The sequence below is a fragment of the Pelophylax lessonae genome (assembly GCF_965119305.1).
Source record: "Pelophylax lessonae genome assembly, chromosome: 1".
Classification (NCBI taxonomy): Eukaryota; Metazoa; Chordata; class Amphibia; order Anura; family Ranidae; genus Pelophylax; species Pelophylax lessonae.
Genome location: NC_138768.1, coordinates 735,885,313 through 735,905,853, shown reverse-complemented (window position 1 = coordinate 735,905,853; position 20,541 = coordinate 735,885,313). Strand labels below are relative to the sequence as shown.

General features: G+C 44.0%; 1 protein-coding gene across 1 annotated transcript in view; it reads left to right on the top strand.

The window, feature by feature from the left end:
* Positions 1-405: 405 nt before the first annotated feature.
* CEP135 (centrosomal protein 135) overlaps positions 406-20,541 on the top strand; it is a gene marked incomplete at its 3' end in the record, with an annotated part of 95,543 nt that continues 75,407 nt past the window's right edge. The window contains exons 1-5 of the mRNA XM_082265930.1: positions 406-556; positions 5,154-5,344; positions 7,869-8,036; positions 15,483-15,624; positions 15,787-15,871. Coding sequence (XP_082122056.1) covers positions 444-556; positions 5,154-5,344; positions 7,869-8,036; positions 15,483-15,624; positions 15,787-15,871 — 699 coding nt within the window. The 5' untranslated portion in view covers positions 406-443. The remainder of the gene's footprint in view (positions 557-5,153; positions 5,345-7,868; positions 8,037-15,482; positions 15,625-15,786; positions 15,872-20,541) is intronic.

Sequence of the window (20,541 nt, the reverse complement as noted above, 5' to 3'; positions counted from 1 at the left end):
TTGGCACTGCCGTCTTCTCATATTGTGCTTTAGACTTCGGCGTATATGTAAGAATAATGAAAGGGAATCTGCGACAGATAATGTTTTCCTTTTTAGAATATATTTTCTGACGTTTTTCAGAAACTGGTTTTATTGCAGAAGACATAAGAGGATCAGCTGATGCGTGTGGAAGTCAGATGTATGACGGGGCACTTCCTGTGTAAAGGGTTGAATGTCAGCTTGTCATTGTACGAAAGTGAAAGAGAACGTCTTGGATCACATTTCATTGATTTGCTTTACTAATGATTTTGCATTGTTTAAGCTTATGCAATAAGTAGGCACACAATTGGCTCTTAATGTCAGAATTAACAGGAGGATTTGAAGATTTAAATTAATACTGTTTTTTTTTTTTTTGGCAAGGAATGTAACTGGGTCCTTGAGACTGTCTAATAAGAGCTTCCACAATGAGCACTGCCGCCGAAAGAAAATTTATAAACCTCCGCAAGCGCCTGGACCAGCTGGGCTACAAGCAACCTCTAGGCATTGAGTCTTTACCTCTAGTTGAAAAACTCTTCAGGTATTTTCATTTCAATAGAGTGTGTGTGTGTGCGTGATTTTTTCCATTTTATATTTCCCCAATTTTTCTATTTGGAGTACTACAGTTCAGAGCCCAAGTTTAGTGGTTCCAAAAATATTATCGGTCTTCTATTTGCTGTAGTTTTCCATATTTTTATTGAGTTACATTTTGCCCTTTTTCATTCGTTTCTCTGTATCTTCACATTGACGGTCTTCAGCTTTTTTTGTTAGTTGCTATGGGTGACCTACTCATATTACTAAGCCTTATGTATGCTGTAATGATTGCACAGAAGAACATTGTCATAATACCCACTATGGGCTCAATCACACCACTTCAGTTGAGCTGCATTTTTTTATATAATGGAAGTTAATTAAATTTTTCATGTACACAAGATACAAAGATATAACATAAGTTACAAAAAAAATAGAAGAAGTAAGAAAGAACAAGATGAGGACCATTTTCAGTACACATAGTCATCAAACTCCATCAAAGACAGGATGTGTGACCACACAGCCAGAGTTAACCCCCGTACACACGTACCGATCGTCGGCCGAACGATCGGCCGTCTTTTGTCCAGGGCTGTCTTGTCTGTTGAAAAGTGCAAAAGACTGCACACAAATTTTGTCAGCCAACAACAGCCGACTGCAGAAGTGATGTCATGTGATAGTTAACTTTCCGTGTGTTTTTTCTTTTCTGAGCATGCCCAGTCTTGCTAATCGGCTGTCTGTCGGCCGAATTCTGTACTGACTGGCGAACAATCGGCCGTTCTGGTGTTGGCCAACAAAAATTTTAATGCCTGCACGACAGATTCTGTTCGGCCGAAAATGCGCTGTCGGAAGCATCATACTAACAAGCCTACAATCGGTCGTTGGCCGAATATTTACGGCCGACAATCTGTACGTGTGTACGGGGCTTAATTTCCCAGTCGGACCTCCGTCCACTCCCACAACATCGTCATAATGGGTGTGGGTGGTTGGAAGCATCCAAGGTACAAAAAGGAATCTGTCATTTACACACACCTGGACTGGTCTGTTAAATTCAGTATGTAAGTGAGGTGCAAATGTGGTCTATGTATAACCTTGATTGTTTAAAAAGGAGGGAATGGTGCAGGAAGAGGGAAAAAAAAAAACCCTCTTTAGAAAGGAATGTAAGGGAGAAAGCGAACAATTTATAAGCGAATGATGGATGAATCCATAGGACAAGCAGGTAGCGATTATGTACATATCTAGTGGTGGGTATAGGGGTCTCAGTTGGTGGTTATTTCTAAGGAGTAATACAACCAACCCGACCAATTGTCTCTAAACTTTTCTTGTTGGTCCCTTACCATGTGTATCCACCTCTCTGCCTCCATGATAACGTTGACCTCCCTCTTCGAGTCCCAACAGCTTGGGACAGATTGATTGCTTCCAGAATCTAGGGATTTGACTGCATTTAGTAAATGGGGGCGTAACATTCCTCTTGTATACTTTACGCGAGGAACGGGCTCCATGGAAGAGGAAATGTTGTGGAGAGAATCTTATAGGACAAAGGGTCATTTTTTTTTTTGGATCCATGAAGTAATGGCCTCCTAGAAGTCCATGATCAAGGGACATGTCCACCCTATGTGGAGTAGAGTGCCCGCTTATTGCAACCCCTCCAGCAGCGGTCATCAGCCACCCGGAAACATCTGGGCTAAGCGAGATGGTGCCCTGTACCACCTAGACAGAAATTTTATATGTTTCTTGTATGCAGGAGCTAGGAGAGGAAGTATGTGTGAATTTGTACATCCTTTGTATCTGTGCAGAGCTAAAGTTCTGACACAACTCTCTTTCCCAGTCTCGGATGTAAAATGGGATAGTATTAGATTGTGAGCTGAGCACAAGTTTATACATTTGCGACAATAAGTGTTTGGGGTCTGGGAGTTTAAGGCATAAAGATTTAATAGTGGTCAGAGTGTTGAGTGGTCTTAGCTGAGTTTGTGGTTTATTAAATCTTTCAATTGGCGGTATATCCAGGGTGCAAACGGGGTTAGTCCCGTGTGAAGCCTGTATTTCAGAAAGGGAGCACAAATTACCCTCTGGAGTAAATCTGGCACATGATGTCCTCCCGTCTGTGCCCAAAAAAATCCCGGCTCCTCTCTAGGTGGAAACCAAGGGAAACCCCGGAGAGGTGCAACTGGGGACGTCCGGGGGGGCATATTGCCCTGAAGTATTTAATCGGTCCCATATTGATAAAGTAGATCTAGTCATTGGAGATGCCAAATCTGAAAGACATCTAGAGGCTGGTGAGATCCAGGGGGCACCTGCGAGATTCCTGCCTGCTATTGCTTTTTCCAATGGTACCCATAATCTACTGGATGCATCGTGGCACCAATTTAGTATACGAACCAGTGTCATGGCTTTGTAATATAAAGATATATCGGGGAGTCCAACACCACCATCTAGTGTGTGTGTGTGTACGGAGAAGATCATGAGTAATGGGCCATACACACTATAAGATTTTCTGAAGACTTTTTTTCCTTTAGATTTACCAAAACCAGATAATATGAGGTCAAACCTAAACACTTTCAATTTGTATGCAATCTGGCAGGCCCTTGCACTACATAGAAAAGGTAAATATGAAGGAAAAAGTCTTCAGAAAATCTTAGTGTGTATGGCCCTTTAGTCTAGGGTGTCTGTCCTTCCAGACAAAGGTCAGAAATGCTCTACGTAGTAATTTAAAGGGAACTTGTGGTAATGTCATAGGGTATGGTATATAGGATATAGATTATTTTGGGTAGAATTGTCATCTTAAGGGCGTTTATCCCTCCAAGCCAAGTCAGGGGGTGTCCTTTCCAAGTATCCAGATCATTCATAATCCTCGTCAGTAGAGTGTCGTGGTTTAGGTCTAAGAGGGAAGTCTCTGGCCGTGAGTGATGTGTTTGCTTAAATATGGCAAAGAGTCTGTTCGCTAAACAAAAGGGAAGGAAGCCCGCAATGCTGCCATCATAGTGGAGGGGACATGGATGGGTAGGAATTCCGATTTTCCAAAATTTTATTTTAAAATTTGAAAGAAGGCCAAATTTATGTACCTCCAACATTAACAGTGGTAAGGAAACTTGTGGGTTTGATATGTAAAATAAAACCTCAATTAGCATAAGCTGATAATTTATGTTCCGTGAAACCAATTTGGATCCTAGATATTCCACTACCCGGTCAAACAGTTGAGCTGCATTGATATGCCCAGTTAGTGAATATGATGGCAAATTAAAAAAAAAAAAATATGCAGTACATTTATGGAATACATGCCTATTCTACTTCTTTTTTGTTGTCTCTTTTTAAACCCCTTATCTTAATTACACAGTTAACACAGGATTGGGATTCATTAATGAGCTCTGGCGTGTTTGGAAAAGGATCCGAACCCATGTGTGCAGGCCCACCAGAAAAGCTGTCCCCTGCTCGGACTAATCATCTGCGCCTAGGGCATTCACTGTCCCGCAGCCACACATACACAATGGGTGTAGAGCATGGGTGTCCAACCTTTTGGCTTCTCTGGGCCACATTGAGTGTGGAGAAATTTTCTCGGGCCGCATTTAAAATGTATACTATAGTTAAGGTATATAAGTAATAAAATGCCGCCGTGCCTTACCCGCGCCGCTGCACCCCCCGCACTAAATTAACAGAACTAGAGGATGATCAAATGAAATGGAATCAGTATACAGAGGTTTACTTCTTCTGAGGGATATTAAAGGAACACTCTAACCACCATGACCACTTCAGTGATTTGAAGAAGTGGTCATGGTGGAAGGAGTCAAACACTGCACATGCTCGCCTCCCCCCTCCCCTCCCAGGCAGCCTCTGCCTACAGTTAGTTAGAAGCCGCTGTGGCCATGCCCCCGACCTGACTTCCTTCCTCCCCAGCAAAAAAAGAATTGTCAGGGGGGCAGTGGGCCGCATTGCCTGGTGTTTTGGGCCGCATGTGGCCCCCGGGCCGCAGGTTGGACATGCCTGGTGTAGAGGTAACGGCTTCCTGGTGGGCTTGCGCATGTGGGTTCGGATCCTAGTCCAAACAAGACTGAGCTCATCGCTGTACAGACACAGACCTGACCGTTCTACAGCTTACACTCTACACAAAAAAGGTCATTTTTTCCATAGTTGCAGGAAAGAAATTCGATCAATTCCCGACAGTGTTGACAGGGTAATTCCTACTGCCGAGCCATTGTATTCTCCTGGGAGGGATGGCTTCCAGCCACTAGCGAAAATACGGTAGGCTGGTTGTACCCAAGTTAATCGATCAATCAACTTTGGTACATTCAGCCTGCCCATACATGTTTGAATCAAGATTCAAATGGTTTATGGACGACCTTTACTATCTAATCTCTGCTAAATTATAGAAGATTAGGATTTTGGCTAGAGGCAGACATGAGCTTTAATGCTAGCAATTTTATGTGTGGGCCTTACAACAGTAGAGGATTTCTACGTGCAGCAATTTTCAGTTTAGTAAGGAAACTTGAAAAGCTGAGATTTTCAATCTTTCCAGATCCAAAAAGCTATTCTATGACCTTGCCTTAAGTTTTGTGTTTTATGTTGATCCATTTTGATTTTTATGTCTGATATTTTGGTTTGTTTGCATTTCACAGTGACCTCGTTCATACTACAGAAAGCCTTCGCAATGCTAAGTTAAGCGTTAGCAAAAATGAGAAGGAGAATAAGAATTTTGACTCTGTGGTAGAGCCCTACAAGGCAGAAAATGCCAGGCTTGTCAGGGAAAATAATGAGCTACACTTGGAACTCCTGAAGCTGAAAGAAGAATCGGACCGACACATTAAAGGTCAGACACTGGACCCGAGAATTTCCCCCCCCCCCCCCCCCCCCCCCCCCAATTATGTCTGCTTGAGGTGTTGTATATGCTTCCAGGTAATACTTGTCATTTTACCAAGTTGGTTGTGTCCCTGGATGTTCTCAACAGTCTTTTTACAGTTATGATTCCTTTAGCGTATTTAATGCGCATCTGTCAGAATGGTCACAATTGAGACTCTCCTCTGTGCTGGAATTGGCCATTACTTGACTTGTCAAATCTGGGCTAGTTGCTGTCTTGTCTCAGAACCGCTGCTGCACTAGTTAACAACAGCTTAGGGTCTTCAGATCGCACAGCAGTACAGTTAGATTGACTGGGACATGCCCGGTCTCTCCTCCTCCTCCTCCTCCTCCTCCTCCATTAAGAACAATTATTTAATTGATTGCACTGCTTGGAACATTGTTTATTAATAGTGGAGAGAATCCTGTGACTGATCAGTTTCTCCCCTATAGTCCTAGGGTCTACCTTCCCAGCTCAGCTTGGGTGAATTTATTTTCCCTGACGTCGGGGACCTCCACATCAGCTTGGGACTTTTTGCCCACTCTTGCCCAATTCCTAAAATAAACCAGAGCCTTTGCCTACTTATTCTATCCCCTGACCCTCCAAAAACTTAAGTATGGGCAGGGTCACTGGTCCCTTTGACCATTGTTTGCAATTTCAGATTTCCGACAGTCTATTTACGAAGATCTGCGGTCACCTCATAATTACAAGGGGTGGTTTCGGACCTTATTGATGCAGTGTATACTACCCTGCACACAGAGGATCCTCCTGCTGTCTCCGGTTTTGATTTTTCAGAGCTCCTACTGCTGCAAGAACTCCTCACTCTAGCCCATGTGTTAATTAGGTGCCTGAAACTTTCCCACATTTGGATCACCACTCTTGCCCTTAATGAAATCCCTTGCCCTTGAAATATGGTAAGCCATTCTCAGGACATGGTACCTCAAAGATCTTCCCTCCAAGCTACTAGGTCAACCGGGACCAGCTCCGACTCCCCACCCCCCCCGGCTGCTCGGGATTACCCCCAAATGTTAGCTCCCTCTGTCAGACAACATCCTGCAAAGAGGGTCAACTTAATGGATCCTTGTTTTCAACATCTTTCCCAAGGACCAAACATCTGCAAGATCTGACTGGCTCATGTTTTACCAGACTTTGGCATTTGTGACTGCCAGTCACCTGTTTGCCAGCTTAGGTCTTGCTAATTAGGTGAACAGCCTGTGTGCGCTCAGTTCCCTTGTCCTGTTGGGGGGACCCTTCTCACAGGGTTCCCACCTCTTCAGCCCCCTTCTTTGTTGTTGCTTGTTTGGATTCTAAGCAGGCAAACAGGCCAGTCTTTCATTGACAAGGTCAGGTGTATCTCTTCACTTTCCTCACATGACTGGGATCCACTTATCCCTGTATTCAATGGAAAATCTTTGCTCACTGGAGAGTCGCGATCACCCAGAATACTGTCTGGTTCTTCAGTATTCATGTTGGGGTACCCCATTTTGGGAAGGTTTTCTGGCTCAGACTCAATTGGACGCAACCTAGTTGCTGTTGTGCCTCCACTGAAAGAGTGGGAGTATTGCATATGGAAGAATCGGTAACCGGGTCCCTGCGATGGATGATGCCGAGTCATTACCTTATTCATGCTGTGTTTTTTTTTTTTTTTTTCGTTTTTTAAGACCTTGCCATGGGAAACGGTACCCTTTGGGCTGAGCAGAGAGGTTCACAAACGTAGATGTGCCTCAAGTTCTGTGTGGCAGCAAGAGATCATTTTTAGAGGGCTCTGTGCACCAGTCTCCTGCTTAAGAAATCCTCTGCTGGGTACAGAGTTGGTCATGTGGACTTCAAGGGACTTGTCCAAACAGGGTTAAGTCCTCCTTCCTTGATGGATCCATAACCTGGGGTAAAAATGCTTTGGGCTGTTCTCTGTAGACCAGCTTGTCTAATTGCCTGAACCTGTTGTAACTGGTCCTTTCTCAGAATTGTGGTGGTCTTCTTTTTGTTTTTGTTTTTTTTCTTTTTTTTAAGGGTTCTTAGTTCTTACCTTTTTTTTATATTGCTTACCACATCATGTAGTGAGTCTTCTTTCCCTCTGTCCTATCTTTCTGTATGCTGCAGTATAAAGTGACTGTATCTAAATTTCTGTTCCCCCCTCAATGGACTCAAAGGGCAAGTACAAAAATTTTGTTTGTGTAAAATACAGCAGAAAAACCTCAACTGACACCTGGCAGACTGTTTTGGTTAAGTCCTTCCCTTTTCTGGGGTGGTATGTGTCTGGGGCTGGTCTCCTGCTTTTTTTTTTTTCTTTTGTAGGAGTCTGACCCAGTGTGCAGCTTTTGATTTTTTTTTTTTTTTTCTATCTTCACAGGCTGCATACCCATTCCAGTTAACTTAATCATGAAGTAGTAAGGCTAGACGTGTACAACTATCATTAAAAGGAAGTCAGAAGTGATGTATATAAAATGTTTTATATATAGTGTTCATTTATTTCTGTAAATGGTTTGTTTTCTTGAAGACTTGAAAGCTTCTCTAAGAAAACTTGAACATCAGACAGCTGACCTGAAATTTTTAAATAACCAGTATGTCCATAAGATTCGGTCAATGGAAAAGGAGAGTAAAGCCAAAACGGAAAGGATTCAGCAGCTGCAAGAGAAGAACCTGCAAGCTGTCGTGCAAACACCAGGTTAGAGTGGAAAAATATTTTATAATTGTCTTTTTCTGTGTCTGTAAAACTTTTTTTCTAAATTATTAATCAGGAAAATCAGTTCGATTTTTAAGTCAGTGGCCGGGGTCCAGCATTGTCTTTCTGCAGTTGATTCTTCTTACCGCTATGGGTTACCAGGGCCTCTATCTTGGATACGGGAGGGGCTTAGGCTTCCTGAAGATCTACATCAAGATTTTCACTGCACAAGTGCAAGCCCATGCAGCAGTCTGTGAATGGTCCTGCTGCCTCCTGAGACATGGGACATGCCTCAGGAGGATGTGGAGGAAGGCAAGGGGACGTCATCCTTGCCTAGGTGAGGATTGCAGAAGTGAGACTGGGTACAATTTAAAATCTGTATTTGCTCTCCCCAAAAAAAGCTGTTAGTATAACCCCTCCTACTCCCATTATATTCAGTTTCTTGCTAGCTAGTGTCCTAGGAGAATGGACCTCTTCTACTCAGAGAAATAGCAGTTGTCCTTTTTTCCTTTTTTTTTTTATCAAGACTTTTTTCTTTTTTCCCTTGAAAGTCCTGTTAACTGCAGAGCTCCCTTTGAAGGCCAGATTACGTTAAGAATGTGGGGCCGGCCTCTAATGTGAAGATTTAGAAGTCATTATGTGTGGTGTTTTTTTATTTTATATGATTGAAATATTTCAGGAAAATACTGCACCCCACCCCCAAAGTGTCTCTGAGCAATAACCCTATAAGGGAGAGCCGTTCCTTTTTGTGGGCCCAGCAATTCCTTGTCTTCACAAAGCACTGACTGTTCCTGTAGGGGCGTTCCATTGTTGAACCACTTGAGTCCCTAGCACCTTTTTAATAAATGGCAGCTGCTCTCAGTTCCAGTGGGAATTCACGCTGCTGGGCTTCCAATGTTTTTACAGCTTTGTTTCATAGGACAGCTTGAAATAAAGTTTAAAAAAAAAAAAAAATACAATATTTAAAAAAATAAACCGAAAGCGAGCGAGATTGATTTTATACATAACTCCAGTAGTAGTGAGGTGCTCAAGGGTCTTGAGAGAGACTGGTTTAGATCTGTCTAAAAGTTGGCACAACAAATGTTTCCTTCTCAAGACCAATTGTACTCTCAACTGCTTTAGAGTTGTATGAAATTTATAAGTGTGTGTAAATAATCCCCAGGTCCCAAAAATGATGGATGATCAGACATTTGCACTCACTGCAAAAACATCAAATGCTCACATAAGTAAACACCATGTCATTCAAATTTTTAGCGATCATAAAAGTGTGAAAAAGTTAGTTGTCTTGCTCTGTCCACCATGCACTTAAAAATTGTCAAGCTGACTCCCTCAGCCAACATCGTCTGAACTCAGTAGAATGGGGTTTTAGGACCTTTGTCGCAAGTGGGGAACAAAGACCTGGATCTTCTGGCTTCCAGATTCAAAGTCAAGCAGACCGAGTGTGTTTCTAGGTCCAGCAATCTGCTAGCAATAGCAGTGGATGGTTCGGCCTACTCTACGCTTTTTCTCTTCTGAAGCCCCTTTCTCATCGAATTCTCTGAAACTATATTCAGGGTGTTCTGCGGCTACTCCTCATCAAACTGGCACAGGCATATGTGATTTTCAGACCTCCTCATGCTCCTAGCAGACTACCTGTGAGCTCTTTCAGGTTGCCTGGATCTTTTGTCCCAAGGAATCAATTTACCACGCTGTTTCAAGATTGTTGGTTTTGCTGCCACAGCTGATGAAGCGTTGGTCCTAAGACATAGGGCCTAGCCTAACCTGAGATTTTATTACAGGAAAGGTTGGATATATTATGTAGCTATCCTCTTCTTCTTTCAGCCCAAACACCTGACTGACCTGAACCTAGTACAGGCGATCCCCAGGTTACAAACGGAGGGAGACAACAGGAAGTGAGAGGAAATCTACCTCTAGGAAGGGAAATTCACTGCTGTAAGAGTTGTCATGGGAAAAAGTTGTCTCCACTGAAGCTTTATCACCGATTCTTGTTTCCACGACAACCCAAAATTTCCAAACTCCAATTGTCATAGGGACAGAAAGTGAGGTGAAATCTTCTAAACAGGGGCACAGACAGCAAAACAGTGGTGTTGACTTTTCCCTATGCAATCCAAAAAACGTATTTTTTTTGGCTGGATCTACACTTTAAAAAAAAAAATGTACCTGTTCCGACTTACAAACAAATTCAACTTAAAAACAAACCTACAGACCCTATCTTTTTTTGTACACATTCTATATTTGTACCCTAGGGCCATCTCCTACAGACTCTACCTCTGACCTACCCCATCAGCTTAGCACCTCTGAATCCCATTCTTCCTCATTTGTCAGTCACCGCTCTCTTCTCCTCCTGCACTCAGGGATTGCAAGGCTGTCCCCTGGTCTTCAGTTTGCGTATTTTCTAAGTGCAGCTAGATGTATGTTCATGTCTTTGCTGATAAAAGCTTTGGATGTAATGTCCCTCAGGCAGCTCCATGAGCTGCAACTAGCCACCTGTTTTACCTTGTTTTATGGGCTTGTTAGTTGTGAGCATTTTGTTTACTTTGCATTTTATTTACTACCCCTTATTTGGATTGCTGCTGGATGTACATTTCCAAATATTTTTTACCCTCCTCTCCCCATGAAAGATTAGGAAAACAGGATTTTTGATTTACTGTAAACTCTTTTCCTTGGTGTACATTAAGGGACACAGGTCCCACCCATTTATTTTATGGTCACTACTACTAATGCTAAAATAGTGTTGTTTTTTGACAGTGTCCAGTTCTCCCGAAGGTGGCAGTATAACCCATACATCTCAGAATTACTTCTACCCTGTAACCCTAATAAATGCTTAGAAACCTTTTTGTCTCTACAACCATGGAAGCAGCTCATGTTGGATTGTTAGCTGGCATACCAAGCTCTGCTACTGGATGTTTACTAAGGTTGTTCCCATATTGGATGTTATATCTTCTCTTTCTACAACCTGTGCACAAATCTGCAATCCATACTACAGTTTCACGGTTTGTAGACCATGTACAGTGCAAAATGCTTGGGCGATTCCTGGTTTCCTTGATAAGCAGTCCTAAATCAGTGCCAAACCTATTCTATCCGATGTTATCTGACTTTTTTCTTTACCAATGAGTGCATAGCAGTTGCATAATCGGATTTAAACAATGCCATCAAGGAGGAAAAAATGCTTTCTATCTTGCATGTTACAAATGTGTAAGTTCATTCTGGGTCTGCAACTAAATTTAACTAATGTAACTAAATGGAAAAGAGGCCTGACTGCCAGTCAGAGGTGTATAGCTCTGTCATCCCTGGAGATAGTCGACTCTAGTGAATATTATGTGGCCTAAACTAGGAAATGTCAGCTTCTGAAAGCAAATCAATTTATGACTACCAGGGAGTAAGAGCTCATGGGTCAGATAATTCACTCATCATTACAATAAAATCCCCATTAATTAATTTAGCACAGAAAACCCATTAATACATTTCCAATTAAATGAGAAGTTTTGTTTGAAATATATAGTAAAATATTTATTTTCTCTTTCGTTCATTGACCGACACAGCTCCTGATTCTTAACCATTGGTTATACTGCCCCCTACAGGATTAGGACACTAGGCAGGAAAAAGCTTGACTACGCCTATGGGCAGTCCCAAGGGGTATACACCCACTCTTGGGTATAGCATTCAGTTTTTTTTTTCTGCCTAGTCAGGAGTAAGGAACAAGTTCCTTGGTGGGATCTCTGGTCCTGGCAATTTTTTCTTTTTAAATCAAAAATGTTCCTCTTTTTTATTATTTTGTTCCTGTGATCTACAATCAAGTGCCAGACTGGGCGACGAACTGGATGATCTAGATCCTTAGGGTCTCCCAGGTCCGGCCAGCGGGCGTGTGCAGACCGCAGCTCAGCTCTAGGTCGGCCGCAACATAGCCCCACTCCAGGGCTGGCCTGCAAATTTAAACGTCTTGCGAGGGCGCATATGAACTGGCTTTGGCCTGAGTCGCAGCGTTTCCTCCTGGCCGACAGCACCCACATTACGATGAAGCAATGTCCTGTCCGGAGCGGTGCTCACCCTGTTCCTGGTGTTGGTAAGTAGCTGCCCCCCCCCCCCTTTACCCCTGGAGGGTTTTGGGGTAGATGTGGGCCCCTCCCTGGGATGGTGGTATTTACTATTGCCCTGGTGTCGCAAACTCTCCCTGAGTGGGCTAAACATTTTTTATGCCAGGACTTTGAGGGGAAACCACTTCCCCCCTGTCTTTGCAGGGCTGGCGGATCAGTTGGTCCAGGAGCTACAGTTTATCTGTGATGCCTTTTTGGATGCGGCTCCTTTTGATTTTTTAGGCTTTCCGTATCCGCATTGGTCCTTCAGGGTAATATCTGGCTGAACTGCTAGTCTGCGGACCAGATTTTTAAGTGGGCCTTATCTGATCTCCCCTTTGTAGGGGGATCGCCTGTTTGGAGCTTCCTTGGATGACATCGTTACGGGTCTCGCATGGGGGAAAGAGTACTCTTCTACCGCAGGCTACCAAGGGCAAGGAGCCCCGTTGTAGACGTCTTTTTGTCACTCAGGGTCTCAAGACAAGAGATCAAAAGTCAAGGCCTCCACCAGCGGTTTCAAGAGTCTGGTCTGGCAAGCCACGAGCAGGCTCTTCCAGACCTGTGGACAAGGCTGCCTCTCCGTGTAGGGGCGCCCTCACCTGTTTCTGGGGTAGGGGGACGTCTTCGCTGGTTTCTGGATCCATGGACCTCCCTGGTACAGGACAAGTGGGTACACTAAGTTATTTGATCAGGCTACAAGACCGAGTTTGTTCTTCTCCGGAAAGGTTCTTCCCTTCCAACCTGCGCTTCTCTTTGGGGCAGTGCAAGACTTGTTACTTCAAGGGTGATTGTCCTGGTTCTGACTTTGGAAAGTTTTTAGGGGTTTTTACTCAAACCTCTTTACAGTGCCCAGGAAGGCAAGATATGTCCAATTCTGGAACTCAAAGGGCTAAACTGCTTTGTGAGAGTACAGAAGCTCCGCATGGAGTCTATTCACATGATAGTGGCGTCCCAACCTCAGGGGGATGTCTTCTTGCTTCTGTCAACATGAAGGACGCCTACCTGCACATTCTAATATGTGACGGTCACCAGCGCTTGCTCTGTTTTTGCTGTGGGCGGGGAGTATTATTTAGTGGCGTTGCTCTTGGTCTCGCCTCTGCTCCTCGGGTCTTCATAAGAGCATTGGCTCCGGTGCTGGCATTGTTTGAGTCAGCGGGGTATTGCGGTACTGGGGTACCGGGATGATATTCTTCTGCTAGCAGAGACTCTGACTGCTCTGATGGCCAACTGGAGTTTGCTCTGCGAATTCTGGGGGAGTTCAGTTGGATTCTGAACCTTCAGGAGTCTGCTTTAGTTCTGTCCACAAAATCTGTACTATCTGGGTCGGACTCGGCCTCAGATGGAGTGTTTCTTCCTCTAGAAAAACTCCAGACTTTGCTGGAGGCAATTCAGCTTCTGTTGTTCAGCAGACTGTCCTCAATCGTCCTTGCATGCGGGTGCTGGGCCTGATGATGTCCACCCTCGAGGTGGTGTGTTTACACAGTTCCACACAAGAGCTCCGCCAAAGAGAGATTCTGGTAAAATGGGACTGGATCCACGATCTCTAGAGGTGGCCTTGTTCTCCGGCACTTCGACAGGGAAAAACCTTTCTCTCCCTGTACTAGACGGTTGTCACCACAGATGCCATCCTGTCTGGGTGGGAAGGTGTCCTCAGCACAGACATGCTCGGGGGGGGTCTGGACTCAGAGTCAGACTACCGATTTTAATGTACTGGAACTTCCAGCGATCAGACTTTGTCTGGCTCATTGGACAATTCGTCTTCAGGGGTGTACGGTACAAATTAATATGGACAATGCCACGGCCGTGGTCTATATCAATCACCAAGTGTCCTGGCGGCTACGTAAGTAGCTGGCATTCTAAGGTGGGCTGACAGATTCGTTCAGGCCTCTCAAACTTCTGCCATGACTCCTGGGCAGGATCCAGACAGAAGGGATTGCGATCATTCTAGTGGCTTCAGACTGGCCTTGCCGGTCTTTGTACGCCGATCTGGTGTGGCTGGTTCCCGATGCTCCTTGGGGACTTCCTCTCAGGGAGGATCTGCTGTCCCAAGGACCAATCTTCCATCCTGCTTTACAGTCGCTGGCTTTGACGGCTTGGCTGTTGAACCCCAGGTGCTGAAGGATGGAGGTTTGTCTGAGTCTGTGATTCCTACGCTGTTTAAAAGCTAGGAAATCTACTTGTAGACTTATACTTGCCTTGCATGCCTTGGATGTGGTTCGGGCAATTGGGGTGTACCTGACAGCTACGGAGTCTTTTAGGAAGTCAGACTCTTTGTGCTCACGGACGGACCTTACAAAGGGTTGTCCGCTTCTTTTGCGACGATTTCCAGATGGATCAGACGGTGGTTGAAGCCTATTTCATCAAGGGTCAGGTTCCTCCTTTCCCTGTCAAGGTGCACTCTACTGGGGGGCTTAGTGTCTCCTGGGCTTTCCGTCATTCAAAGTCCAGTGATGCAGGTTTGCAAGGCAAGGCAGCCACCTGGTCGTCGGTCTCTCCTGGGCTTTCCTTTATCCAGCGTCGGTGACGCAGGTTTGCAAGGCGGCCACCTGGTTGTCGATGCACATTTTTTCATTTTTTTGGAAAGTGGATCTATTGGCATTTTTGCGGATACTTCTTCTGGCTGCAAGGTTTTGCTGGCTGCAGTTTAGAGGACCTGGTCCTCTTTGAGGGGGTATTGTTTGTGTGTTGTGTGTTTTTTTTTTTTTTTTTTTTTTTTTTTCAGCTGAACTCCAGTCATTTATGGTTGAGCTCCATGTTACCTGGTTGGCTATGGTTAGCCTTGGGAATTTTTTTTTTTCTGCTGTTTCCCACCCATCATGTTTGACATGGCTTCAGGCCATTCCAATGGTTAAGCAGAATCAGGAGCTGTGTCCGTCAATGAACGAAAGAGAAAATGGGATTTTTGACTTGCTGTAAAATTAATTTCTCTGATGTTCATTGACGGACACAGAACCCACCCCTCTGTGGAGTTGGCTTTCTTCTGAAGCTGCTTGTAACAAAACTGAGTACCTATAGTTGAGTGTGGGTGTATACCCCCTGGGATTGCCCATTGGTGTACGTCAAGCTTTTTCCTGCCTAGTTTCCTACTCCTGTAGGGGGCAGTATAACCAATGGTTAAGAAGAATCAGGAGCTGTGTCCATCAACATCAGAGAAATGGATTTTACGGTAAGCCAAAAATCCCATTTTATTCTTACTAAGTCATTTCTTAGTCTTACAGGACTACCGTTACCTATATTTATATTTTACAGGTAAAGCCTGATTTTTTTTTTTTTTTTTTTTGTAATAAAAAGTAAAATTATTGAAACCGTTTTACTCGCTAAACGCGTTTACTGTGTTTGCTAAAGCCAGTGCATACTATTTCTTCAATTGGTTTAGGTGGAAAGAAGAGAAACATTCCTTTTAGGCGTCAGCGCATGCAGATTGACCAACCCCTCCCACCATCTGGAATGAGCAGCCACCCTGTACCGCAGCCAGAAGAACCATACGTTGCCGATCTGCTGCAAGTTGCTGATGATAGGTATGTTGTCTGTTCTACTCAAAAAAGCAGAACCGTCAGTTGAATGAAAATGTAAATGATCTTACTGCAATATGCGATCTGCTCAAAATTATTATTCAATATAAAGCAATCTTTTCAGACTGGCATGTAATTTAATATGCACTTTTATTTTATACATTTCAGAATTCGGGAACTTCAGCAGGATGTGGCCTCTTTACGAGAAAAGCTGGACACCTCTGAGAAAGCAGTTAACCATCTCACTCAGAAGGTTGGCTTCAATTTGAAATAGATTTACATTTCTTGTGCATAATGGATGTTAACCATAAGCATACATTTTTGTGTCATCTGATATGGCATACAGTGTTTGGTAGATTATAAAAGCTGCAAATATGATACAGCAACTTTAGGAAACCAAAGTTTTTTTGGGGGAAATTCTAGAGCAGGGGTAGGCAACCTTTAACCACTTGACCTCTAGAAGATTTACCCCCCCCCCCTTTATGACCAAGCCATCTTTTGTGATATGGCATCGGTTACTTTAACTGACAATTGCGCGGTCATGCTTCGCTGTACCCAAATAAAATTTGTGGATTTTTTTTTTTTTTTCCCCCGCCAGAACCCTTAGTTGCATTCGACAGCGGGACCCTTTAGGGCTTGTTCACACATAAAGCTGGGGGGGGGGTTAAAACTCTGCTGTTGAGTCAGGGTTTTACAGCCATCAATCCCTACCCCCTTTAGCTTCTGAGGCAGCGACCAAAGGTGTACACATGCTGCAGCAGAAATTAAACCCCCCTGTTGCTTTTGATGGGTGCTACTGCCTGCCAATGGGGCCACTCTGCAAGCGCCCCACAACTGCATGCTTCTGCAGTGTGTAAAGGATTAGGGCAGGTGGTGAAAAAGCAACACAATGCTGTCTGCTCTAACCCCTTGTTTGCTGTACTGCGGCCTCATTCACTTGAACGGATCATGCTTGGCAAGTGCTACACCCACCAACCATGACACGGTGTATAACTCCTGCTGCAGCTGCAATGTGTACAGCCCTCGCCACTGCAACTAAAGGGGGTGCGGTTGGGGCGGGGGTGGTGAAAACACATCTTAACAATGGGGTTTTACCACCCCCCAAAACTGCAAATGTAAATGAACCCATATTGTTCTGAGCTCCCTATAAGGCTGCTTTCACACTGATCTGCGGTTTACCTGCACCGCAGGTGCAGCTTAGTGCATCTGTGACTTTCCTGTGTTAGCCGCACTTTGCCATAGATTACTATTATATCCTGCAGGTGTGATGTGCTTTCAGAAAGTGCACCAAACCCGCAGAATATAATAGAAGTCAGCGCAGCAAACCTGCAGGTGCACTGCATCCGCGGTGTGGGTAAACAGCAGTACATCAGTGTAAAGGCAACCTTCTAATATTATGCCCAGTGTATTGCTTTAAACTGACCTAAAGATCTCCTCTTTCCTGCAGCTGGCACCTCGAGACCCCTAGCAGGGATAAGAGGTGGAGTGCAGTTGGTAGAACTTGGCAGCACTACAGAGGAGGCATCGGTTTATGCGGTTTTTGCTGTCTAGTAAAGCTCTTACTTTAGAAGTAGTCCCTCTGCATTGCACTCGGGTCGATGCTCTGGGGTCAGCAAGCCCAGACCGCGCTCTACCAGTCACCTGGCCACGATCTACTTGTAGATTTTGATCTACAGGACTCTGACTCCCCCTTCCTTCAAGAGCTTCCATAGCAAACTGTCCCCAGCCTATGTAATATGCTTAATGTGGAGAACACTAATGTTTAAGTGGTTTGACAACATCCTAGCAAACTGTAAAACTGTATGCACAAAGCTACCATAAACGTCTAGATGTAACAGACGCCTGGTAAAGTGCACATTTCACAAAAACTAGAAAAAGGTTAAAGTTTTTGTTTTTTCTTACCTTAATGCATTCTCTGCATTAAGGTGGCATTAAACAGAGAGGTGTAATTGGTTAATAATAAATTCACATAAATCCTTTTTCTCTATCGTTCATCGACAGACACAGCTCCATCTAGTCAGTCTATAGGGTTATGCTCCTCCTATCAGGAATAGGCACTAGGCAGGAAAAAAGCTTAACCACACCTATGGGGGCTGTCCCTGCAGGCATAACCCCACACACCCTGCTATCCTCAGTTTGTTTCTGCCTAGTTTAAGAAATAGGACCTAGCTTCCTGTTGGGACTTCGGTCTTAGTTATTATAGGAAAGTTTGTTAGTTTGATTTTTTTTTTTCACTAGTTAGTTCCTGAGGGCCAAGATCCAGAGGAACTACAAGCAACAGCCGGCTGAGGTTTCGCACTGGATAAACTAGATCCTTAAGGTTTCCCAGCCTGGCCAGCGAGCGTGAGCAGGTTATAGTCCAGAACTAGCCCTCGCCACGACAGTGCCCCGACGGATGGGGACAAGCCTTGTGAGGGGACCGTCTCGCTGGGACGCACTTGACCTGGAACGCCCTGAGTCGCAGCTTCCCCTTGGCTGATAGCACCCCCATCCCTGGTGGGAGGTGAACTGTTTTGCAATGGCGTCCGCCTATTACCGTGGTATGGTGAGTAAATTGTCCCCCAAAAAACCCCTGGTGTTCTCGGGGCGGATGCAGGCCCTTCCCTGGAGTAGTCAGACCTTAGGGGCTCCCTCGGTTCCCCTGACACCTCAGAGGACTAGTCCTGTGTACCCCTCGGCATTCCCCTACCCCTAGCAGGTTTTTACCTTGGGAGGGCAGTAATAATGTGGCCGTTGTGGCGCTTATTTGAAGGGTTGACTTGTCCTGTGGGCCCCCTTTTGGGGGTCCTGAAGACCGCATGGGGCGCCGTTGGGGCTGCCATTTTGCTATGGATCATGATTTTTATATTCCCATTAGTTTTATATGGGCAGCCATTTTCTATAATTCCCCATTTAGAATGCATGAGCGGCAATTTTCCTGAGGTCCATATAAAAACCAACAAATCCGCGCTTAGGATAAAAACTATAAAACCAAATGTTGGCTGCAGCCCACTTAAAACATACAACCCAAAAAGGATGTATCGAATAAATGTGCAAAAGAAAATGAGTGATTGTCGCTGTCAAACGTAGGGTCTTTAACAAATAAAATGGGTTAACTAGTGGTGATTGATTAATAACTGTTATAGTGCATGAGGTAGATTGTGATGGTGTAGTACAAAATAAAACAAATGTATATTACTAAAAATTATATAAAAGTGGGGGACTCTATGGTGTATAACAGCAGTGCAAAAATAACTAAATATATAAATGTTTCTGAAAAAAATTGTGCAATGTGTCAAAAGAAATGAGGAGGTGTGCTCCCTCCAAAATATAAGACCACAAAGTGCTATATCTAACAGGTGTAGTAACAAAAGTGCAAATCCAAGAATGTGCAAAATGTCTAAATATATAAATGTTCCTAAAAAAAAAAAAAAATGCAATGTGTCAAAAAATGAGGAGGTGTGTTCCCTCAACGTATAGGGTCAGAAAGCGCTATATCTGACAAGTGTAGTTACCAAGGTGCAGAGCCAGTGATGTGACAATAGATGTCCTATACAATACCATATATTAATAAATGTGTTATATTGGAGAATTAATAAATACGTGTTATATTGAAGATTAAAAAAGGGCATATGCTTCCCTGATAAAATTCATGATAGCAATACAACCTGCAATGAATATATATATAAACGTCCACAAAAAAGTATAAACACAAGTTTGTAAAAACGTCTCCAATATTCCTATAATAGTGCAAAGTCCATAGAAAATAATAAAGTGCTCTTGTTGCAGTGGCCCGAAGTGCAGTGAGTGGGCAAAAAAGATAAGGTGCTCCCCCTCTCCTTAGGTCCCACGCTTACTAGACTCGGGTACCCCTACAGGGTTAGACCGCAGGACGATATTGGGGATTGCTCCCTCACAACGGTGATCTGGTCCCTGGTTGGACAGGCATGCATTGTGCTGGAAATCTCCTCTGTGGTTTGGTAAAGTTTTCCTGGGGTTCCCTGTGGGTTTTTCTTCATTCACTCTGCTATTATCTTATAATAACCAGGGATTGTGAGTCTGCACTTATGGCGGTGGGACCCCGCTTTTGGCGGTCCTAAAGAGACACTGCCCAATTACAACCCAACTCCAAAAAATGTTGGGACACTATACAAATTGTGAGTAAAAAAGGAATGGACTAATTTACAAATCTCATACTTATATTTTATTCACGATACAATATAGATAACATATCAAATGTTGAAAGTGAGACATTTTGAAATATCGTGCCAAATATTGGCTCATTTTGGATTTCATGAGAGCTACACACTCCAAAAAGGTTGGAACAGGTAGCGATAAGAGGCCAGAAAAGTCAAATGTATATACAAGAAACAGCTGGAGGACCAATTTGCTACTGATTAGGTCAATTGGCAACATGATTGGGTATAAAAAGAGCCTCTCAAAAGTCAAGATAGGCAGAGGATCGCCAATTCCACCAATGCTGCAGCGTAAAATAGTGGAGCAATATCAGAAAGTAGTTTCTCAGAGAAAAATTGCATAGAGTTTGAAGTTATCATCATCTACAGTGCATAATATCATCCAAAGATTCAGAGAATCTGTAACAATCTCTGGGTCAAGGCCGGAAAACCATCCTGGATGCCCTTGATCTTTGGGCCCTTAGACGGCACTGCATCACATACTTGAATGCTACTGTAATGGAAATCACAACATGGGCTTCCGGAATACTTCCAGAAAACCTTGTCGGTGAACACCATCCACCGTGCCATTCGCCGTTGCCAGCTAAAACTATAGGCCAAAAAAGAAGCCATATCTAAACATGATCCAGAAGCGCAGGCGTTTTTCTCTGGGCCAAGGCTCATTTAAAATGGACTGTGGAAAACTGTTCTGTGGTCAGACGAATCAAAATTTTAAGTTTTTTTGGAAAACTGGGACGCCATGTCATCC